This window comes from Coregonus clupeaformis, chromosome 35 (genome assembly GCF_020615455.1).
Source record: "Coregonus clupeaformis isolate EN_2021a chromosome 35, ASM2061545v1, whole genome shotgun sequence".
NCBI classification, from domain to species: domain Eukaryota; kingdom Metazoa; phylum Chordata; class Actinopteri; order Salmoniformes; family Salmonidae; genus Coregonus; species Coregonus clupeaformis.
In genome coordinates this window covers 4,983,194-5,008,354 of record NC_059226.1, presented here as the reverse complement: position 1 = coordinate 5,008,354, position 25,161 = coordinate 4,983,194, and the positions used below count along the sequence as shown (strand labels likewise).

Genomic DNA, 25,161 nt, shown 5'->3' with positions numbered 1-25,161 from the left:
TGTAGCAGCACTGGAGACTCGCCACAGGCAATCTCTAAAACCCAGTGATGATGTTCTGCCTCAGATTTATTGCTTTATAATGGGGATATCCTCCTCAGTGGTCATTACCACAGACAGAGACTCAGGCTCCAGCTTCGTTAGCAGGCTTTTTCCCAGCCGTCCAAACAATCTCATGAGAGACTTAGGTGTGCCACAAACCAAGTTAAGTGGTGATTTAAACAAACGCAGTGGGAGTTTAGCCGCTATTTGATTTCTGGAGCCGGTCAATACAATAGCGGTAAGTGGAGGCTGGGATGGACGGTAGGGTGCAGGGGCTGTGGGGATGCTGTTACCGACAATCTGTGCCTGTGGACGTGAGGTCTGCAGACAGACCCTGTATTGACAGAATGCGTGTATGGTCATAAACTCATAATGAGCAGTGAGAGCAGTGAGCTGGCTTACATGGACTGCTGTCTGGGAACCCCACAGCACACAGACAGATTAACAGTCTGGTTATTACTGAACTAACTCCCATCTTCAGCTCTTACTGGTCCACTTAGCCAGAGACACGAGGAGAAGATGGGATCGGGAGAGAGAGAAACAAATGGAGTGAAGAAGAGAAGAGAGGGAGCTACTACAGGCCACAGTATAATTCATGCTCACACAAAGTTTTTAGAAACGTGGACACATACTGTACAAATTCATTTACACTGAGCAGTGAATGCACTTGGAGGCATTTAGTACCTCTTGCCTGCCGTGTAACATGTAGATAGCGAAAGGACCATCGGAATGAATCAATTGTCCGATGGTACTTACCTAGTGTACACAGACTGAGTAAATATCTGCGTGACCTCTAATTCAAATCCATAACTTCAAGAGAAAACAAGCAGATGTCACTAATTTGTAAATAATCAGCTGACATTGAACAGTCAACTCTTCTTGTGTGCTTAAAAGATACTGTAAGCAATTTTCCCCAGTCCATTGTAGTTGGAGTGTGTCAGGAGGTGATACCCATAACTAGAGGCAGTGATTTCCAAGCTTTTTTGCATTGTGACCGAACTAAATCATGTTGAATAGATAAGACCAGTGGCGGCTCCTGAAAAAATTCTCAGGGGGGGCAATTTTTCTGATGATTTAGGTGACCTACACACATTTTAAAAAAGATATGTCCAGCAACAACATGAAGACAGGGGCAGCATATAAGTCAATACCAGAAGCATTTATTGACTGATCTCAAAAGTGTTGGCTTACAAAAGCAAAATAAGTTATCACAGTAAAAATAATCAAGGGTGTTCTTTCACATTCCTCAACACTGCATAAACAATATGCATTTCCATAAAACACCTCATCTAATTGTGCCACAAAGTTGACAAGTCCAAGAAAAATACCAGGGTTGGTGGAGCCCTCAGTTTCATCTTTGCCTCGCAAAGCTAACTCAAACACTCCGCAAAACTTCACACACTGGATTAGCCGGCTGAGGATGTGGCGGTTCTTGCTAACCTCATCGTTGTGGCGGCGGACAGCTAGCCTGTATCCCTCATCCAGTTGAGTGGCAATGTTCACTCTCCCCAAAGCAGACAATCTCAAACAGCTATCCATGTGGGTCTTTGACAGCTCATGTTTCTTAATCTTTTCTGAAAGATGGTGCATGTCCGTTACACCAGTCGCTGTCCAAGCGGTGCTGTCTGCCGTGCCGCCTTCAGGGTGAAAGAGTAAGCAGGGGTAGCAGAAGACTGCATTAGCTACATCGCAGCCTGCTAGCCAGGTTTTTTGTTCGTACCAATTTTTGGAAAATCCTCGTGTGTAGGACTTTCCCCCTTTAGTAGAAACCTGTTGAATTATTAAATTTGGTCTGGGAGGTCCTAATTGTTTCGTTGCCAATTTATCTTGATTTGTTCGCCGACAAAAAGGAACTTCTTTCAAAGAGACAATCGAGTTGCACTGAACGCTAGCCATCTTGACAGTAGTACGTGAATTGATTGACGCTGCTACCCGCTCTTTTCTTAGTTACGTTCATGGTTATGTTACGTATGACGAAAGCGCGTAAGTGCAAGCCCTCCCGGAACCCATAGAGATTGTATTGAAAGCTCTGATATTTGAAAAAAAAAGATTTTACATGAGTGTCTATGAAAGACTTCTGGGGCGATTTTCAACCTGACTGAAATCGCCCCAAAAGGGGCGGGGCCATTTGAAGCACGACTTTAGCCTGATTGGACATTTAGTGGCAGATCAGACGTCTAGATTAGAACACTGATAACTACTGTTGCCGTGATATAATTGATTAGAACAAAAATCCCTTCCTTTTCCCGTTTGGCAGTGCGTCGCCCATATCGCCCTAATGAACACACCGCCCCTGGATAAGACCATCAACTTTAGCCGCACAACCAAGAGGTACTGGTGACAACCCACTGGCAGGATTAACCTGAGGTCACGGTCACAGTGACTCACTCAGCTCGGGCTTGAGAGGAACTCCAGGGTCAAGGTGCCTCCCACCCATCCACCCCAACACTGGCAGGCAGACCCTGCATATCATTACATTTACATTTTAGTCATTTAGCAGATTCTCTTATCCAGAGCGACTTACAGTTAGTGAGTGCATACATTTTTAATGTATTCCTACAGTATCGGATTTGGACCAGGACCATAACTTCAGGCTCTCTTTACCTTGCTCCATTACACCACCACCCCTATTCTGTATTTATCTCCCTCTCAACTCATATCCCTCTCTCCCTCTCACCCTTAGCCAGACTGTGTCTGACCCTTCCTTTTGACAGGCCAGCTCCACAGTGACGAGGGCAGGCCCTGCATGGCTCCATATGGATGCAATTATTCCAGGCATTTTGACCACTTCTAAAAATGTTAGCAGATACATTTCCAAAGGTTAAGCAAACATTGAAAAACACGCACATTTGTTTCCCACAAGTACATTTGATCATATCTTATGGGACTTTGGCTGAAATGCACCTTTTGCAAAGACATTCATTCTGACTCAAATGGGGTCAATAGCAAATGAAAAAATTGAAAGCTGCCAATGTATTCAGCATTATGACCTAAAAAAACAATGCCAAATCTGACTATCACTCTATTGCCCGAGCCAGTGATTTATGTTAAATTGAACCTACTATACAAACATCATTCTGTAACATACATGGCCAAGTGTCTGCCATGATACATAATTCAATTAGCCAGCACTTTGCCAGTCTAAGGGGTATTTAGTTGCACCTGGAATTCAAGCCACTGACTCATACCACTGAGCGGTGATGATGATTTGTGACTCCCACGTACAGACAAAGCTTAAGATATTAGTCTCGACTCTAGACCCCCACACTACACTGAGAGAGGTCTATTAGGGTGCTTTCCCAGGGATATCTCAATGCCTTACAGTCTGTGGATGGGAGTGGTGGGTTGGGGGAGGTTAGGGGGGGTTGAGTTAGCAGGACGTGAATCAAAACAAAGCGGTTGGCATGTTCCTGTGAGAGCAGCTCCAGCCACGGCTGAAATGTGGTCACTGTAACCCAAGTTGAGTCTGGGAGAGGGGCTCCCTCTGAGAAAGGCAACCCGCGTCCCGAGGGGGCTCAGTCTGTCCAAATATTTGACCAAACACACAGATAAGTGTCTGTAGCCTGCAGACAATCACAGAACACTGCTCTCTCTGATTGCTTCTACTTTCAAGAGATTGCTCACTCAAAATAAAAGTTTGACTTAAAGTTCCAATACAAGTTGCTGTGGAGTTCCTTGAAGGATAGTTTCATGTTTGTTTTAGTATAGCAAAAGCATGAACAAGTATTACACTCCCTCTGCAATATCTTTGGTCTCCAAATGGTATGGGAATGATGACACAGCATCAAAGAAAGTAGAAAACACCTTAAACCAAGTGCTTCCGCTGTAGATCATGAAGAACTTAAGCCAAGCAAAGTGGCCAGATGTTCTCAAGCCATGCTGGAAAAGCAAGTGGACACCTCTTTCAAAGACTTATCATCCAAATCCCTCCTTTGGTCACAACAAAGGCTGTGGCGGGTTTTCCTGGGTCTCATTCCTATTGTGGACAAATGCATTCCAGGCTGGCCCACAGAATTCAGGGACCCGACCAGGCCTCTCCAGCTGGTCCCGCTGACCCTCCATAACTCACGTCTGCTGCCACTCAGAGCATAACACAGACAGACTGATGCACTTCAGCACCATGCCAATGGCTCGCCTCGCAGGCTCCTGCCCTTTAGCAGACAACACACTTCAGGTCAGCCAGGTCAGAGCCTTCCCACTGGGCGCACACTGGTTGAATCAACGTTGTTTCCACATAATTTCAATGAAATTACGTTGAACCAATGTGGTATATACAGTCGTGGTCAAACGTTTTGAGAATGACACAAGTATTGGTCTTCACAAAGTTTGCTGCTTCAGTGTTTTTAGATATTTTTGTCAGATGTTACTATGGTATACTGATGTATAATTACAAGCATTCCATAAGTGTCAAAGGCTTTTATTGACAATTACATGAAGTTTATGCAAAGAGTCAATATTTGCAGTGTTGACCCTTCTTTTTTAAGACCTCTGCAATCCGCCCTGGCATGCTGTCAATTAACTTCTGGGCCACAACCTGACTGATGGCAGCCCATTCTTGCATAATCAATGCTTGGAGTTTGTCAGAATTTGTGGGGTTTTGTTTGTCCACCCGCCTCTTGAGGATTGACCACAAGTTCTCAATGGGATTAAGGTCGGGGAGTTTCCTGGCCATGGACCGAAAATGTTGATGTTTTGTTCCACGAGACACTTAGTTATCACTTTTTCCTTATGGCAAGGTGCTCCATCATGCTGGAAAAGGCATTGTTCGTCACCAAACTGTTCTTGGATGGTTGGGAGAAGTTGCTCTCTGAGGATGTGTTGGTACCATTCTTTATTCATGGCTGTGTTCTTAGGCAAAATTGTGAGCGAGCCCACTCCCTTGGCTGAGAAGCAACCTCACACATGAATGGTCTCAGGATGCTTTACTGTTGGCATGACACAGGACTGATGGTAACGCTCACCTTGTCTTCTCCGGATAAGCTTTTTTCCGGATGCCCCAAACAATCAGAAAGGGGATTCATCAGAGAAAATGACTTTACCCCAGTCCTCAGCAGTCCAATCCCTGTACCTTTTGCAGAATATCACTCTGTCCCTGATGTTTTTCCTGGAGATAAGTGGCTTCCTTGCTGCCCTTCTTGACACCAGACCATCCTCCAAAAGTCTTCGCCTCACTGTGTGTGAAGATGCACTCACACCTGCCTGCTGCCATTCCTGAGCAAGCTCTGCACTGGTGGTGCCCCGATCCCGCAGCTGAATCAACTTTAGGAGATGGTCCTGGTGCTTGCTGGACTTTCTTGGGCGCCCTGAAGCCTTCTTCACAACAATTGAACCGCTCTCCTTGAAGTTCTTGATGATCCGATAAATGGTTAGGTGCAATCTTACTAGCAGCAATATCCTTGCCTGTGAAGCCCTTTTTGTGCAAAGCAATGATGACGGCACGTGTTTCCTTGCAGGTAACCATGGTTAACAGAGGAAGAACAATGATTTCAAGCACCACCCTCCTTTTAAAGCTTCCAGTCTGTTATTCTAACTCAATCAGCATGACAGAGTGATCTCCAGCCTTGTCCTCGTCAACACTCTCACCTGTGTTAACGAGAGAATCACTGACATTGTCACGACTTCCGCCGAGGCTGCTTCCCCTCCTTGTTCGGGCAGGTTTCGGCATTCGTCGTCACCGGCTTACTAGCTGCTGCCGATCCATTTATCATCACTCCACTTGTCTTGTCTAATTAATCACACACACCTGGTCCTTATCCCCAATTAATCATTGTATAAGTGTTCCCTCTGCCTCCTTGTCTGTGTGGGTGATTGTATGTAGTGAACTGTGTGTAGCTCGGTTGAGCTACCCTTACCTTGTTGTTGCCAGGGTAGATATTTCCCCTGTGCCTGAGTTTTGTTGTCGCATGCTTGCGCAACTGTTTATCGACGGAATAAACTCTTTGGATGCGTATTACTCTCCTGCGCCTGACTCCTTCTATCACACGCATCACAGACATGATGTCAGCTGGTCCTTTTGTGGCAGGGCTGAAATGCAGTGGAAATGTTTTTGGGGGATTACGTTCATTTTCATGGCAAAGAGGGACTTTGCAATTAATTGCAATTCATCTGATCACTCTTCATAACATTCTGGAGCATATGCAAATTGCCATCATAAAAACTGAGGCAGCAGACTTTGTGAAAATTAATATTTGTGTCGTTCTCAAAACTTTTGACCATGACTGTACATTTAATTGACGTCTGTGTAAATGGATTACATAAATGTTTTCTCACCCATCTACACACAATACCCCATAATGACAAAGTGAAAACATGTTTTTAGAAGTTTTTGCAAATCTATTGAAAATGAAATACAGAAATATATAATTTACATACACTACCAGTCAAATGTTTGGACACATACTCATTCAAGGGTTTTTCTTTATTTTTACATTTTTTTACATTGTAGAATAATAGTGAATACATCAAAACTATGAAATAACACATATGGAATCATGTAGTAAGCAAAAAAGTGTTAAACACATTTTAGATTCTTCAAATAGCCACCCTTTGCCTTGATGACAGCTTTGCACACTCTTGGCATTCTCTCAACCAGCTTCATGAGGTAGTCACCTGGAATGCATTTCAATTAACAGGTGTGCCTTAAAAGTTAATTTGTGGAATTTCTTTCCTTCTTAATGCGTTTGAGCCAATCAGTTGTGTTGTATAGCCCTATTTGGTTAAAGACCAAGTCCATACTATGGCAAGAACAGCTCAAATAAGCAAAGAGAAACGACAGTCCATCATTACTTTAAGACATGAAGGTCAGTCAATACGGAACATTTCAAGAACTTTTAAAGTTTCTTCAAGTGCAGTCGCAAAACCCATCAAGCGCTATGATGAAACTGGCTCTCATGAGGACCGCCACAGGAACGGAAGACCCAGAGTTACCTCTGCTGCAGAGGATATGTTCATTAGAGTTACCAGCCTCAGAAATTGCAGCACAAATAAATGCTTCACAGAGTTCAAGTAACAGGCACATCTCATCATAAACTGTTCAGAGGGGACTGTGTGAATCAGACCTTCATGGTCGAATTGCTGCAACGAAATCACTACTAAAGGACACCAATGGGCTCCCGAGTGGCGACGCGGTCTAAGGCACTGCATCTCAGTGCTTGAGGCGTCACTACAGACCCCCTGGTTCGATTCCAGGCTGTATCACAACCGGCCGTGATTGGGAGTCCCATAGGGTGGCGCACAATTGGCCCAGCGTCGTCCGGGTTTGGCCGGTGTAGGCCGTCATTATAAATAAGAATTTGTTCTTAACTGACTTGCCTAGTTAAATAAAGGTACAATTAAATATATATATATTAAAATAATAAGAAGAGACCTGCTTGGGCCAAGAAACACGAGCAATGGACATTAGACCGGTGGAAATCTGTCCTTTGGTCTGGAGTCCAAATTTGAGATGTTTGGTTCCAACCGCTGTGTCTGTGAGACGCGGTGTGGGTGAACGGATGATCTCTGCATATGTAGTTCCCATTGTAAAGCATGGAGGAGGAGGTGTTATGGTGTGAGGGTGTATTGCTGGCGACACTGTCTGTAATTTTTTTTAGAATTCAAGGCACACTTAACCAGTGTGGCTACCACAGCATTCTGCAGCGATACGCCATCCCATCTGGTTTGGGCTTAGTGGGACTATCATTTGTTGTTCAACAGGACAATGACCCAACACACCTCCAGGCTGTGTAAGGGCTATTTTACCAAGAAGGAGAGTGATGGAGGGCTGCATCAGATGATCAGGCCTCCACAATCCCCTGACCTCAACCCAATTGAGATGGTTTGGGATGAGTCAGACAGCAGAGTGAAGGAAAAGCAGCCAACAAGTGCTCAGCATATGTGGGAACTCCTTCAAGATTGTTCCAGGTGAAGCTGGTTGAGAGAATGCCAAGAGTGTGCAAAGCTGTCATCAAGGAAAAGGGTGGCTATTTGAAGAATCTAAAATCTAAGATATATTTTGATTTGTCTAACACTTTTTTGGTTACTTCATGATTCCATATGTGTTATTTCATAGTTTTGATGTCTTCACTATTATTTTACAGTGTAGAAAATAGTAAAAATAAAGAAAAACCCTTGAATCAGTAGGTGTGTCCAAACTTTTGACTGGTACTGTAAGTATTCACACCCCTGAGTCAATACTTTGTAGAAGCACCTTTGGCAGCGATTACAGCTGTGAGTCTTTCTTGGTAAGTCTCTAAGAGCTTTCCACCCCTGGATTGTGCAACATTATTATTTTCAAAATTCTTCAAGTTCTGTCAAATTGGTTGTTGATCATTGCTAAACCATTTTCAGGTCTCACCATAGATTTTCAAGTAGATTTAAGTCAAAACTGCATCTCAGCCACTCAGGAACATTCACTGTCTTCTTAGTAAGCAACTCCAGTGTAGATTTGGCCTTTTGTTTTAGGTTATTGTCCTGGTGAAAGGTGAATTAATCTCCCAGTGTCTGGTGGAAAGCAGACTGAACCAGGTTTTCCTATAGGATTTTGCCTGTGCTTAACTCCATTCCATGTATTTTTTATCATGAGAAACTCCCCTGTCCTTAACGATTACAAGCATACGTCACACCCTGATCTGTTTCACCTTGTCTTTGTGATTGTCTCCACCCCCCTCCAGGTGTCGCCCATCTTCCCCATTATCCCCAGTATATTTATACCTGTGTTCTCTGTTTGTCTGTTGCCAGTTCGTTTTGTTTCGTCAAGCCTACCAGTGTTTTTACCCTTGCTCCTGTCTTTCTCAAGTTCCTGTTTTCTAGTTTTCCCGGTTTTGACCATTCTGCCTGCTCTGACCCTGAGCCTGCCTGCCGTTCTGTACCTTGTCACACCACCCTGGATTATTGACCTCTGCCTGCCCCGACCCTGAGACTGCCTGCCGTTCTGTACGTTTTGGACTCTGATCTGGATTACTGACCTCTGTCTGCCCTTGGCCTGTCGTTTGCCTGCCCCCTGTTTTTGTAATAAACTTTTGTTACTTCGACCCTGTCTGCATCTGGGTGTTCTCCTGAAACGTGATAGTATGAACTGGCCATGACTGACCCAGCAGACTCGGACCAGCTCCGCAACGCCATCTCCTCCCAAGGAGCCACCATTGGAGGGCACGAGGAGTTGCTTCGTGGTCTCATGGAAGGGTTCCAGACCTTGGCCGAACGCCAAGACCGAGCGTTTAACACATTGCTGGAGCAATTCTGTGGGTTGTCTGTTAGGCAGCCTACCACGACGGTAACCTCCCAGCCCCTCAGTAACCCAGCTGTTAGCAGCGCGGCCTCCCCGGCCACCCCGGTTTCCAGAGAATCCCGCTTACCTCCCCCGGAACGCTTCGCTGGAGAGTCGGGAATCTGTTGGGCATTTTTCACTCAGTGTTCCCTCATCATCGAGCTGCAGCCCTTCTCCTTCCTCTTGGGCCTCTCTAAGATAGCGTACCTCATCACGCTGATGTCCGGGAGGGCTCTCGCCTGGGCTATGAACAACAGTCGGCCGTATGCTTCAGTATGGAGGAGTTCATGCAGGAGGTATAGAAGGTTTTCGATGCTCCATTGTCCGGGAGAAAGGCTGCCCGGAAGTTAATCCAGCTTCGGCAAGAATCCCGCAGTGTGGCAGACTATGCAGTGGATTTCCGCACGTTGGCAACTGAGTGTGCCTGGAACCCGGAAGTGCTGTTCGACACGTTCCTGCACTGAGTATCGGAGGAAGTAAAGCACTAGCTTGCAGCCCGGGAACTACCGACGATGGATATCGACTCGCTCATCGCCTTGACCATTCGGATCGATGGGCAACTATGGGAACTAAGGAAGGAGAGGAAGTCGGATTCCACTCGCCCGTCCAAGGATTCCACCTCGCCTCCGAGGCATCCCAGAAGTCCCCGACGGCTACGATTGCGAGAGAACCCGAGGCTACCCGAGTTCCCCTGAGAGTCTCCGAAGTCTGCCGATTCACCTCTTCCCGAGCCGATGCAACTAGGCAGAGCAAGGCTGTCTCCAGCCGAACAGCAATACAGGCTTCACACAGAGTTGCCTGTATTGCGGTACTACTGGTCATTTTGTGTCCACCTGTCCGCTTAAAGACCAGGCTCACCGGTAAGAGTGAGTACTCTGGTGGGCCATATGGAGAACCTTTCCTCTCCCCTTACTCACACCCCCTTTTGTGCCATCTTGCTGTGGGGGAACCAGTTGAAATCTCTCCGGGTACTCATCGACTCTGGGACCGACGAGAGCATTATGGACGCTACCCTAGCGTTCGAGCTGGGCATCCCCACTCAGCCCCTCTCCATTCCCATGGACGTTGGAGCGCTGGACGGGCGCTCTATAGGCCGGGTCACCCACAATACCACCCCCATCAACCTACGAGTATCAGGGAACCACAGCGAGATGATCTAATTCCTGCTAATTAAGTCTCCTCAGGTTCCCGTGGTATTGGGTTTCTCTTGGATCCAGCAACACAAGTCAGTGCAGCCTGCCCCAGGACGTCTTCCTGGAGGCTCGGAAGTTGCCTCAGACCTCTCCGCCATTCCTGAGGAGTACCAGGACCTCCGGGAGGTGTTCAGAAAGGCCCGGCCCACTTCGCTTCCGTCGCACCGACCCTACGACTGCGGAATCTACCTTCTCCCAGGCACCCCTCCGCCCCGGCGACGACTGTACTCGCTGTCGGGTCCGGAGACCAAGGCTATGGAGACCTACATTGAGGACTCCCTAGCTGCCGGGTTCATCCGTCCTTCTGCCTCCACTGCCGGCGCAGGGTTCTTCTTTCTGGAGAAGAAGGACAAAACCATGAACCCGTGCATCGACTACCGGGGCCTCAACGACATCACGGTGAAGACCCGCTACCCGCTACCACTCATCTCCTCTGCCTTTGAGCCACTCCAGGGGGCCAATGTGTTCTCCAAGCTGGATATGCGGAACGCCTACCACCTGGTGCGGATACGGGAGGGGGATGAGTGGAAGACTGCCTTCAACACGGCCAGCGGTCACTACGAGTATCTGGTCATGCCATTTCGCCTTACCAATGCTCCAGCTGTGTTCCAGGCCCTGGTTAATGATGTTCTCTGCGACATGTTGAACCGTTCCATCTTCGTCTACCGCAACGACATCCTCGTTTTCTCCCGCTCTGCCCAAGAACACATGCTTCACGTCCGACAGGTCCTCCAACGCCTCCTGGAGAACCAGCTTTTTGTGAAAGCGGAGAAATGCGAATTTCATCGCTCCACCATCCCCTTCCTGGGCTACATCATCGCTGCAGGGAGTGTACCTCAATTACCTTGACTAACCGGTGCCCCCGCACATTGACTCGGTGCCGGTACCCCCTTTATATAGCCTTGCTAATTACTGCCGCTCTTTAATTATTTGTTACTATTATTTCGTATTATTTTATATTGTATTTCTTTGTGATTTTTGTTGTTGTTGGTATTCTTTCTTAAAACTGCATTGTTGGTTAAGGGCTTGTAAGTAAGCATTTCACTGTAAGGTCTACACCTGTTGTATACAGCGCATGTGACAAATACAATTTGATTTGATTTGTACAGATGGATCCCGGGAAGGTGAGAGCGGTGGTGGATTGGCCCCATCCTACGTCCAGAGTGCAGCTGCAACGTTTCCTGGGATTTGCCAACTTTTATCGCCGCTTTATCCAGGGTTACAGCCCCCTGGCATCCCCCCTGTCTGCACTCACCTCTTTCAAGGTTCTGTTCACATGGTCCCCAGCTGCTGACCGGGCGTTCCGGGACCTCAAACACTGTTTCACCACTGCTCCCATCTTGGTTCATCCTGACCCGTCCCGCCAGTTCGTGGTGGAGGCCGATGCTTCGGATGTCGGAGGGTGGGGGGCGGTCCTGTCCCAGCGTTCGGCCCTGGACCTCAAGTTACATCCCAGCATCTTCTTCTTCCATCGCCTCAACACCACGGAGAGGAATTACGATGTGGGGAATCAGGGTAATAAATAATAACCTTTTGACATCTGACAACTAGGCATATATCGCGCGTCACTACTTCACAGAAGCGCAATTTGAACGTAAACTTTTTTTTAAATCAAAATGTGTTTTTTGAATTTTCATGTGCCTTACATTTACATTTTACATTTTAGTCATTTAGCAGATGCTCTTATCCAGAGTGACTTACAGTTACTGCATACATTTTTTCATACTGGTCCCCCGTGGGAATCAAACCCACAACCCTGGCGTTGCAAGCGCCATGCTCTACCAACTGAGCTACACGGGACTGTACAATAATAACAAACTTGTATGCCATCTGTAAATACGAATAAAATTGTTAAATTACGAGCCTAATTGGTTTAGCCACGGAAAAAGATAGCTACCTTCCCGCTAACCATGATTGGCTGAGATAATGAGTGGGCTGGACATGCCGAGAGATGAGTTCGGATTGGTCTGTCATGTAGCACGCTTCTGTCTATAACATGAGCTGGTTAGTATGTGTACAGTGAGGGAAAAAAGTATTTGATCCCCTGCTGATTTTGTACGTTTGCCCCCTGACAAAGACATGATCAGTCTATAATTTTAATGGTAGGTTTATTTGAACAGTGAGAGACAGAATAACAACAACAAAATCCAGAAAAACATGTCAAAAATGTTATAAATTGATTTGCATTTTAATGAGGGAAATAAGTATTTGACCCCTCTGCAAAACATGGCTTAGTACTTGGTGGCAAAACCCTTGTTGGCAATCACAGAGGTCAGACGTTTCTTGTAGTTGGCCACCAGGTTTGCACACATCTCAGGAGGGATTTTGTTCCACTCCTCTTTGCAGATCTTCTCCAAGTCATTAAGGTTTCGAGGCTGACGTTTGGCAACTCGAACCTTCAGCTCCCTCCACAGATTTTCTATGGGATTAAGGTCTATAAACTGGCTAGGCCACTCCAGGACCTTAATGTGCTTCTTCTTGAGCCACTCCTTTGTTGCCTTGGCCATGTGTTTTGGGTCATTGTCAGCCCCGTCCGGCCCGCTCCTGCTCCCCACACCAAGCCAGTGGTGTGCGTCGTCAGCCCGGCACGGCCCGTGCCTGTTCCCCACACCAAGCCAGTGGTGTGCGTCGTCAGTCCGGCACGTCCCGTGCCTGTTCCACCGGTGCCTGGTCCGGCACCGGTCAGATGCTTCACGCCGGAGCTAGAGCAATCCGCTCCACCAGTGTGCAGTCCAGCTCCGGCCAGCGGGGCCAGACCGGACCAGGGATACTTTGGGGGGTTGGAGAGGGAGCGGGGATCAGGCCCGGAGCCGGTTCCGTCGCCTAGGCGGAGTGCCCACCCGGTCCCTCCCCTGTGGTATTTGGTTGGCGCGGTCGGAGTCCGCGCCTTTAGGGGGGGGTACTGTCACGCCCTGGCTCTGGGGACACTGTTATGTTGAGCCAGGGTGTGTAGATTTCTGTGTTGTAGTTCTAGGTGTTTCATTTCTATGTTGGCCAGTGTGGTTCTCAATCAGAGGCAACGAGTGTCAGCTGTGGCTGGTTGTCTCTGATTGGGAACCACATTTAAACAGGCTGTTTTCCCACAGTAGTTGTGGGATCTTGTTTCTAGTTGGTTTGTGTTAGACCGTGAACTGTCACGTTATCGTTTTGTTGTTTTGGTCGTGTATCGCTAAATAAAGAGTATGTTTGCCTGCAACGCTGCGCCTTGGTCCTCCTCTCTTACCGACGATCGTGACAGAAGATCCCACCAGAACTGGACCAAGCAGCGGGTCCAGGAGCCATCGCCAGGGAAATCCCTAGCGGATATCCAGCGCCTCCTCGACTGGGTCAAGCCGGGTGTGGAAGCAGAAGGGCGAAAGGCTGGCGAGAAGTATGGAGACCTGGTCCACGGGTAGGAGTGAAGCCCATACATTTTTAGGGGGGCTAACGACGGGCCAGCAGGAGACCGCGACAGAGCGGCCCAGCGGGTTGGCAGAGGAGGCCGCCAGGTTACGGGGGCCACTGGTCGAAGAGGGGATGGAAGGTGTAGAGGCACGGCGAGAGGTACTGGGGTGTATTACCAGTCCGGTCCGGCCCGTTCCAGATCCCTGCGTAGGGCCAGTGGTGTGTGTCCCCAGTACGGTCCGGCCTGTTCCTGCTCCCCGCACCAGGCCAAGGTTGTGAGTCTCCAGCCCGGTCCGGCCCGCTCCTGCTCCCCGCACCAAGCCTATGGTGCGCGTCGCCAGCCCGGCCCGGCCTGCTCCTGCACCCTGCACCAAGCCTATGGTGCGCGTCGCCTGCCCGGTCCGTCCTGTTCCTGCTCCCCGCACCAGGCCAATGGTGCGCGTCGCCAGCCCGGCCTGTCCTGTTCCTGTTCCCCGCACCAAGCCAATGGTGCGCGTTGCCAGCCCGGTCCGGCCCATTCCTGCTCCCCGCACCAAGCCAATGGTGCGCATAGCCAGCCCGGTCCGGCCCGCTCCTGCTCCCCACACCAAGCCAGTGGTGTGCGTCGTCAGCCCGGCACGGCCCGTGCCTGTTCCCCACACCAAGCCAGTGGTGTGCGTCGTCAGCCCGGTCCGGCCCGTTCCTGCTCCCCGCACCAAGCCAATGGTGCGCATCGCCAGCCCCGTCCGGCCCGCTCCTGCTCCCCACACCAAGCCAGTGGTGTGCGTCGTCAGCCCGGCACGGCCCGTGCCTGTTCCCCACACCAAGCCAGTGGTGTGCGTCGTCAGTCCGGCACGTCCCGTGCCTGTTCCACCGGTGCCTGGTCCGGCACCGGTCAGATGCTTCACGCCGGAGCTAGAGCAATCCGCTCCACCAGTGTGCAGTCCAGCTCCGGCCAGCGGGGCCAGACCGGACCAGGGATACTTTGGGGGGTTGGAGAGGGAGCGGGGATCAGGCCCGGAGCCGGTTCCGTCGCCTAGGCGGAGTGCCCACCCGGTCCCTCCCCTGTGGTATTTGGTTGGCGCGGTCGGAGTCCGCGCCTTTAGGGGGGGGTACTGTCACGCCCTGGCTCTGGGGACACTGTTATGTTGAGCCAGGGTGTGTAGATTTCTGTGTTGTAGTTCTAGGTGTTTCATTTCTATGTTGGCCAGTGTGGTTCTCAATCAGAGGCAACGAGTGTCAGCTGTGGCTGGTTGTCTCTGATTGGGAACCACATTTAAACAGGCTGTTTTCCCACAGTAGTTGTGGGATCTTGTTTCTAGTTGGTTTGTGTTAGACCGTGAACTGTCACGTTATCGTTTTGTTGTTTTGGTCGTGTATCGCTAAATAAAGAGTATGTTTGCCTTGGTCCTCCTCTCTTACCGACGATCGTGACAGAAGATCCCACCAGAACTGGACCAAGCAGCGGGTCCAGGAGCCATCGCCAGGGAAATCCCTAGCGGATATCCAGCGCCTCCTCGACTGGGTCAAGCCGGGTGTGGAAGCAGAAGGGCGAAAGGCTGGCGAGAAGTATGGAGACCTGGTCCACGGGTAGGAGTGAAGCCCATACATTTTTTAGGGGGGGGCTAACGACGGGCCAGCAGGAGACCGCGACAGAGCGGCCCAGCGGGTTGGCAGAGGAGGCCGCCAGGTTACGGGGGCCACTGGTCGAAGAGGGGATGGAAGGTGTAGAGGCACGGCGAGAGGTACTGGGGTGTATTACCAGTCCGGTCCGGCCCGTTCCAGATCCCTGCGTAGGGCCAGTGGTGTGTGTCCCCAGTACGGTCCGGCCTGTTCCTGCTCCCCGCACCAGGCCAAGGTTGTGAGTCTCCAGCCCGGTCCGGCCCGCTCCTGCTCCCCGCACCAAGCCTATGGTGCGCGTCGCCAGCCCGGCCCGGCCTGCTCCTGCACCCTGCACCAAGCCTATGGTGCGCGTCGCCTGCCCGGTCCGTCCTGTTCCTGCTCCCCGCACCAGGCCAATGGTGCGCGTCGCCAGCCCGGCCTGTCCTGTTCCTGTTCCCCGCACCAAGCCAATGGTGCGCGTTGCCAGCCCGGTCCGGCCCATTCCTGCTCCCCGCACCAAGCCAATGGTGCGCATAGCCAGCCCGGTCCGGCCCGCTCCTGCTCCCCACACCAAGCCAGTGGTGTGCGTGCGTCAGCCGGCACGGCCCGTGCCTGTTCCCCACACCAAGCCAGTGGTGTGCGTCGTCAGCCCGGTCCGGCCCGTTCCTGCTCCCCGCACCAAGCCAATGGTGCGCTCGCCAGCCCCCGTCCGGCCCGGCTCCTGCTCCCCACACCAAGCCAGTGGTGTGCGTCGGCCAGCCCGGCACGGCCCGTGCCTGTTCCCCACACCAAGCCAGTGGTGTGCGTGCGTCAGTCCGGCACGTCCCGTGCCTGTTCCACCGGTGCCTGGTCCGGCACCGGTCAGATGCTTCACGCCGGAGCTAGAGCAATCCGCTCCACCAGTGTGCAGTCCAGCTCCGGCCAGCGGGGCCAGACCGGACCAGGGATACTTTGGGGGTTGGAGAGGGAGCGGGGATCAGGCCCGAGCCGGTTCCGTCGCCTAGGCGGAGTGCCCACCCGGTCCCTCCCCTGTGGTAGTCGGTTGGCGCGGTCGGAGTCCGCGCCTTTAGGGGGGTACTGTCACGCCCTGGCTCTGGGGACACTGTTATGTTGAGCCAGGGTGTGTAGATTTCTGTGTTGTAGTTCTAGGTGTTTCATTTCTATGTTGGCCAGTGTGGTTCTCAATCAGAGGCAACGAGTGTCAGCTGTGGCTGGTTGTCTCTGATTGGGAACCACATTTAAACAGGCTGTTTTCCCACAGTAGTTGTGGGATCTTGTTTCTAGTTGGTTTGTGTTAGACTGTGAACTGTCACGTTATCGTTTTGTTGTTTTGGTCGTGTATCGCTAAATAAAGAGTATGTTTGCCTGCAACGCTGCGCCTTGGTCCTCCTCTCTTACCGACGATCGTGACAGGATTTTTTTGTTGTTATTCTGTCTCTCACTGTTCAAATAAACCTACCATTAAAATGATAGACTGATCATTTCATTGTCAGTGGGCAAACGTACAAAATCAGCAGGGGATCAAATACTTTTTTCCCTCACTATAGGTAATCCTTTCTAATGCGGCTTTTTTGAAAGATATCACGTCGTAGAACTGCATAAGTGTTGCTCTCCACTTTCTGGAGGACTGAGTTTTGAAATCAGTGGAATTAGAGTATGACAGCTAAGGAGATGGAGAAAATTCAAAAAGAAAACACACAGAATGCTGTTGAATAAAACACCAGTCTCCGGATTACATCTTCAAACTAAGGGCAACCATGGCATCTGTGACAGAGAGGGAGAAGTGTCCATACTTGTATACAGGTAAGAGAGTCTAGATAGCTACATTTTCAGATATTACACTTTTCTAATTTTGTCAGAAAGTCGTTTTCATTTCAAGTTAAAATGTACTGTTAGCTAGCTAATGTTAGCAGCTGGCTAGCTAGCTAACATTATGTGTATGATCTGTGTAGTAATATTATTCGTATCTCAGTACCATTTGCATTGATAGTTATAGCCTAATGTTAGCTAGCTAACATTGTACCTGGTTGGTTAGCTACCTGCAGATTCATGCAGGGTAGAAATGTTATGAGTTGGGATTATGGTTAATTGTTTAGCTAGCTAGCTACATGTCTTAACAAAAGACTCCACTATGCAAGTAACTATTTCAATAGAATGTTTATGATGTCACTGCGACAACTGTCGATAGACGTAGCTGGTAAATTCGCTCTGGCTATCTACTCCGATTTCAGAGCACTCTCATCTGTGTGTGCCAGAGCGCAAAATAACTGACTAATTTACGAACGCTTAACACCGGTTGAATATGGCCGGTGTCAGTAAGCCTTGGCAAAAAAGCGTAATTAAATTGTTGCCAGCAGCACAGTTGCAGTCACCAACGCTATGGATAACATAAAAACAGCCTAACCAGCTCTGCTAGGGTGAGTAAAATGGTCAGAGTGAGCTGTTCTCTCATTTGTGTCTGGAAGTAGCTAGCAAGCTAGGGTGCTTGACTGTTGTTGTTAGGTTATCAACCCTACTCCTGGGCCAGAGCATCCAGTGTGCGCTCTGAACGCTCCGAGAGCGAAACGCTCTGAATTTACGAACAGACAATCTGACAACGCTCTGAGTTTACGAACGCCCAGATCACACTCTGGCACTCCAGATTAAATTTACGAACACACCCGTTGTATAAGCCAGCCTTTAGTCTTGAAATCTTTGGTTGTTTAGTACATAGCCTCACATGTGAATCCTTAAAGAGATGGGTGGGGCTAAAGCTTAAGAGTGTGTGAACGATGCTGAATGGGTGTAGACAAAGAAGAGCTCTCCAGGGCCATTTTCTCAAAAGTGAGGTTACAAGTTTATCAACTTTCAAATTAGAATTACTTTCCCATTGTTCCTCAACTGTAGTGTATGATATACCATTTTCTAGCTCTGAGTCTCTAAAAAACACAATTTCAAATTTTGCTACATAAGACCGAATCGAGCCGGTCAGTCACAAATGCATATGCTTATGTCTAGTGATGCTACTCAACAGTAATTTGTTATGGTCACTTAAAATACAGTCCAGGGAGTATCAATCAAGTAAGAATCATGCCAAACTCAGCAAATAACAACTCACTACAAAGCCTGTGTTTTAGTGGTGGAAAGTGAATGTGGCAGCGTTCTCAAGCCCCTGTCATGAAAGCCATCGAAGCAGAACAAAAATATGAGTCAAGTGAAATATTACAGCCACAAGGCTATTTTTTTTCCTTGACGTAAAATGACATTAAACAGAGACTCTGAAGCCTTAATGGATTGGATGCGTATGGGAACTCAAAAGGACACGGGTGAGTATGGGAAGCACATGGCATATGAAGAAAATTCTGTGAAACTGATTGAAAAAGAATCTGTTGCGGTTTTGTTCCCTCAACATTATGGACAGCTTGAGTCAAAATGTGTGTTCCATTGGCTCTGGACTTTCGTAGACTATGTGCCTTTATGACTGGGTTCTACTGGATGCTTGAAAGGGCAGAGCTAAAACAATGTCTCCTTTGAAACATCTAGTTCTCATTGCCACAGGCAATACATCTATTGTCTGCTTCACCACCAAAGACTGATTCCTTCTGGTTAAAGTCTGACAAAGGTAGTGCACGCACATCCAGCCAATTTCACAGATGCAATTTCACAGCTTCTAAACCTAACAAAGACCTTACGGTTAAAAAGCTGCACAATATAACTATATTTTAATTTTCTTCCTATAAAATCGGACACTTGCCATGTGCCTGCAACATGCTCATCTTGACAGAGACTGGCAGTTCATGAGAACACTTGCTTACAAAGTCCCATAATAGGCTCCCTGTCCAATGGTTCCAAAGAGTGAATGTCGTGATGAATCTTCTCTTAACCGGCTGTTTCCATAGACCAGTGAAATCTGGGGTACAGCAGCTGTGCATGCACTACCACAGACAGCTGGCTGAGGCCCAGCTCTCACATCCACCAGGTTGCACACACACACACACACACACACTCACACATTCACACAGGGAGGCAGGCATCAAGGCTAGAGGACACACTCGCCGCCCAGCGCATGACGGCATGACGACATGACGACAACCTGGAAGAGCTCACTCTAGAGGAGTCGCAAACCTGAAACAACAACGACGCACTGGTTTCAATTAACGCAACGGCCCTAGGAGCGAACACTCTCTGAAACAACTGTGTCGATAGAGTGGGGGGGAGAGACCTCCCATCCCCAGATGATGTCATTTCTTTCCCTCAGAAGCAAATGCTTTCGGGGGTAAAAATGGGAAAAGCATGTGGTTCTTACCACAACAGTAAGTGGGCTGACTTCTGCAACTGTGGCTTGCCTATCCAGGGATAACATTGCCTCCTGAGTACTGACACTGGAGTGCTTTGCTTCAACAGTCTAGAGACGAGACTGTGAATAGTACCTTGCTCTTTGAACTTTTTTTGTCATTCAAAGCACATTGGAGTTTTGCAACAGGTATGTGTACAGTGAATGTGTACGGCTCCAACTGCTGATTTTCCAGGAATAAAGGACATGTTACAAATCTGTAGTCTCTGCATTTCCACCTCCCTCTCTTCCTCTATTGCTTTATAGCTATATACTGTATGCCATTTGGAGGACACTTTTCTCCAAAGCGACTTACAGTAGTGCTTGCATACATTTTCACATGGGTAGCCCCAGCAGGAATTGAACCCACAATCATGGTGATGCAAGCTCCATTGGATAACTCTTTAAATTACAATTTTTCCATGTTCAACCCTTTCCACAGAGGATTCTACATGGAACCCAAAAGAGTTCTACCTGGAACCAAAAAGGGTTCTCCTATGAAACAGCCAAAGAACCCTTTTGGAACCCTTTTTTCTAAGAGTGTACCAACTGAGCATGGCAGGACCACTCTCCCATCTCTTGCTGCCAGGGTCCCTCACCTCAAGATGCAACAAGGCTACACTGGAGCATTCCAGACCAACATTTTATACCTTTCAACATTTTGTTTCAGCAATTATAACTGAACATTTTGTTTTTTTATGACTAGCACTCATTTTCTTCACCAAAATCAACAGATCATGTCATGCATGCAGGACATGATGATATGATATCTGATTGCCATGGTTGAGTTCCCATGCCCGTGGATTCCACAACCATGTGAATAACTACAGAGATGGAGATGTTTGGTGGGGGTGCCAGAAGCAGATGTTCAAGAATCATGGCTGAATCCTAATTTGTGACGGGTGCTTGAGATTCACGCAAATCTCCCAATGACAGTTTTACATGATTTACTGTAGGTGAATGTTAAGTGAAGCTATTTGCCTGTGGCATTTGTGTGTGTGTGAGTGTGTGTGCATGCCTGTTAGAGCAGAGCTTCCTGCCCTGAGACAGCCAATCCCTGGGGTTCCTAGTCTGCCCTGTGAAGACATTCACTCTAACAGGGGAGAGGTGGAAAGAGGGAGAGTTTGAGTAGGGGGGTTTGGTGCATTAACAACAGCTTGAGCGGTTGACCTTGGTTCCCCTGAAACCAAAACAAGGCTCTCAGTAGAACAGACCAGTAGGGCCAAGGAGTTCACTTTACAGAGGGCCGCCCCACTCCGCAACAGTCTGGCTCTGTTTACCCATTCACAGGGATAGCACTTCCAGTCAGGGAGAGGCCCCTCTCCAGACGGTGTGTGGAGGGTGTGTGTGTGTGTGTGTGTGTGTGTGTGTGCATGTGTCTGTCACTGCCATAGAGAATGATAGAGGACTCTTCATTCTATCTGTCCCATTATGGCGTCTATGAGTGGGCGGGCAGAGCCATTGAGGCCATCTCCAAGTAGTCCATTTTCTTCTTCTACTACTTCTATGAGTTGGTAAACAAACTGAAAGGGTGTATATAAAACCCAGGTTGGCGATTGACTGCCACGTGTTATGGAATGTTTACTCACAAGTATAATTCATTGGCTGATCCCTCTTGATGACCTGGATGGAATTATGTGCTCCTTCCTTAACCCAGCTGACTACTTCAAAATGGTGAAAGTCCTCAATGGCGCTGCCCATGCTAAAACAAGCTTTTGTGCCCTAGAGTCCTCTATCATTCTCTATGGTCACCGCACAATGACATACAAATATGACAACAACATATTGTTTTTGGTACAATTGTACGATATCAGAGTGCAGCATCATCAGGGGTAGCCACTGGAACACCAAGATAGAAAAGATAGATAGCAGTGCATACAGATAGAAACAAGTAAACAACAGTAAACATGTCGTCCCCCACGAATGATGCAGCAGAGGAGGGTCATCAATCCTATGTTGAACAGAGCTACAGTCTGAAATGGGGAGCAGAGCCGTGTTCTCTGTAACAGACACCAGTCATAAATCTGAACCACCATATTGGTGGCATGAGAACATAAGAAACACTGTGTCTTGGTCCATTAACTTACTATAAGGACATTTTTACCAAGAAGAAGCAGAACAGTGAGTCCAACCAAGAGGGAGGACCAGTAAGTATAGGGAATCTGTCATTTAGAGCCAAGCTGAACTTTTGGTTCAGTGACTATCCCTATCTTTTGTCTTGCTTACACCACAGTAAGGAGATTCAATAAACAAAACAAAACAAACCACAAAAACAAAATGCCCAGCCAAGAATACAGTGCATGAGCGAGTGATGATCGGCCATTGTTTTTCAGCCTGTGATTTTGATGTCATACATAGCAGGGAGTTTAGGATGAAACCAATGCATGAGGTACACAAGGGGACTACAGTTTTGATTGCAGTGCCCTTGTGGCATTCCTACCTCCAGCTCACCAGTTCTCTGAGTGTAAAAGGCAGGCAGACACAGACACAGACAGACAACACAGGTACAGTACTCACCCTCTCTGCAGTCGTTTCCCATAAAGCCGGGGCAGCACCTCCACTCCAACGCTGTCACCTGGCGATACGTCAGCATGTACGTGGGCCGGACAAGTGTCCTGTAACTGAGAACAGAGTATAGTCACTGACGGGCAGCACTGTGGCACTGGGGCAGATGTTCACTTCACGGACATCATTAGAGGCCTTTACACTGATGTCAGTAACATTAAGTCAAACCTTCACAGACGTCATTCAAATCCTTTACAAGGGAGAGAATACGTTGACCTCTTTACACGGGAATAACTCAAAATCAAAAGATGTTGAACCTGTCTATAACATAGGGATAAAATAACAATGCCGATCCAAGCTTAACATTATGACCGAATACAGGGAGCCCATTAAAGTAGTCTTTCTGGATTGATCCCAAAGACATAAAACAATGGAATGCAACCAAACAGTTGCAAATCACACAAATCTATATGATAAACGGCTATGGTTTTACATCAGTGTCTTTTCTGGGAGCAATGGCAGACATGGGAATACTGGAATGGGAAAAATCATATTCATATGCCGTAATGGTGGATGACTTGCTGCTCTGTGTGGTGGTCTAGGGAGTAAATCTGCCTTCTTCAACCAACAAACAAATAACCTTTCCATGGGGCTTAAATATCAGTCATTAGACTCTCTGCAGTCAAAGCTGGATGACATTAAGGACCCTTTAGGCTAAAAATATACAAACATCATAATCATGATCCCTGTATAACGTCTGGCAGCAAAGCCCACCAAAATGTAGAGTGGCACTTGACCCATAGCTGTCCTGAAGACAACCAAGAGAAACCTGGAAATGGTAGCCCTTCCCCCAAAGCTTTCGGCTCAGCAAGATGGTTTGTGACCTTGTAAGCAACTGCAACCCATTAGGATGTATATCTATATAGTTTGTTGACAGTGAATTGACATTGTGGGGCTACTGTGCATTGCCTTTTTAATTACATGCAGTGACTTGAGCAGATAATCCCTCAACTCGAGATAGTCCCAGCGCAACTCTGAAATCAGAACCTCTCATGTCTGAAGTTGTATTTTCTACTGCATGGCACTCACACTGCATGAAGGGCCAGTGGGAGTGAGTGAGTGAACTGTGCGATCCATACCTGATGAGGTTAGAACAGGGTCCCGGCCAACGGCAACTCTGAAACATACGCTGTACCAGCGTCTCAGTCCCGTTGTGCACCTGGCATGACACAGTCTTCGACACTGTGTACTGACACCAGTTCCTACCAAAGGAGACCATACGGAGGCAGAGTTTTAGTGTGTGTATGTGTGTGTGGTGTCTGGGAGATAGGGATCAAAATAAAAGGCAGACAAAAATGTTTTCCGTTTAACTTTGAATAATAAAGCAATTATTTTTTATTTGAGGAAAACTCTCTGGGCGGTCCACTTTTGTCAATTGACAAGTTTGGATTAGCAGGCCAAATCTAGACCATAAAAGGATGTGAGGATGTGAAATTGGAAATAAAGTTGTTTATAGTGTCATAAACTGGAGCTGAGAGACAATTCACATACTAAGAGAGAGTATTAGATTGGCAGCAATGCGCAGCTTTGAACTTCTGCTCCATTCATCCATTCCAATCCAAACCCAGAACCACATCTTAATGCTCTCTTCCATTATTGCCAGTACTGCTTTTCATTTCGTTATTCATAGCAGACAAGGAAATAGTTGCACCACAGTTATATACTTTTGGCTAAAGTCAATGCACAAGCTCAAGCATAGTAGCATACACAAGTCCAACTTCAACAGGATTGATAACTATATAAAAATGTATATTTCTACAGATCAGTAGCTGTTTAACATTGAACAACAACTTGAACTTATAATCACTTCTCTGATGAATACATGAGTGACTTCATTAGGGTTTCATTTAGCCTACCTATTTGCTTGAGGTCCACTTACCTGCGAGCCGCGTTGGTGCCTGCAGGGGGTCCAGCGGTGTGTTCAGTGTGGATGCCTTGCAATGTCACACCTGGAAACTGATAGATAAACCCGGTCCCTCGTGACAGACTGGGTGAAAACATCCAAATACAGAGAATGCTAAAAATTATTGAACCTGTCATTGTCCGAGAATGTAGGTTTCCTTTCGAGTAAGAGGTTGAACACTACCTGTATTGTGAAGTGGATAAAGTTTGGAGACGCGCGTCTGGGAAGTCCTAATATATCATTAAAGTAAATGAATACCATATAAATCTGCAACGTCGTGAGACATTCTGTAGCCTACTGTACTCCCAGTCACCGCCTTTGTCGTGTTGCTAGGCTTCTGCCTTCCAACTCTGGAGGGGTTGTCTGTTCTGCAGCAGCGTCTGAGCGCTATACGCACTGGAGTTTGGGAAGCTCGACGCAGTAGTTTTTGCGCATGGTGTATTATTACTGCTCAGCAATGTGGAAGGGATAAAGTTCACCACCATCAACAGAATAGACGGTGGTGGGCTAGATATTAGGTTTACATGTAAGGAATAGGAAGACATCAAACGTTATCTATACATCATTTACGAGGGACCAACATTAAAACATAGCCTAAGAAGTGCATAAATTCACAGGTTCAAATCAAATGGTGATGCAAATCATATCGATTTCATTGGTCAAAAACTGTAAAAAGTAACAATAAATCTGAAGGAAACAACTAGTATTCATCAATAGCTCTTTGGCTCTGATATGTCATCAGGAGAGCTGGTAGCCTACATGGTAGTTAGAGTGGCAGGTAGAGTGTATTAGACATTGTTACATAGTAGCCTACTTACAACTAATATAACTCTCTTTTGATCTCACATTAGCAGAATTTGATAATCATTTTAATAAAGAGGAGGTCCATGTAACAGTCCCTTGGTCACATCATCAGCATGTCAAGGAATTGCAGCAA

General features: G+C 47.8%; 1 protein-coding gene across 2 annotated transcripts in view; it reads right to left on the bottom strand.

Moving 5' to 3' along the window:
- Positions 1-24,620, bottom strand: part of LOC121551114 (collagen alpha-1(XXVI) chain) — a 64,130-nt gene extending 39,510 nt beyond the window's left edge. For both annotated transcript variants that reach the window (XM_041863663.1, XM_041863664.1), the window contains exons 1-3: positions 24,201-24,620; positions 23,401-23,523; positions 22,274-22,377 (exon numbers count right to left, since the gene is read on the bottom strand). In XM_041863663.1, coding sequence (XP_041719597.1) covers positions 22,274-22,377; positions 23,401-23,523; positions 24,201-24,361 — 388 coding nt within the window. In that variant the 5' untranslated portion in view covers positions 24,362-24,620. The remainder of the gene's footprint in view (positions 1-22,273; positions 22,378-23,400; positions 23,524-24,200) is intronic.
- Between the last annotated feature and the right edge of the window lie 541 nt (positions 24,621-25,161).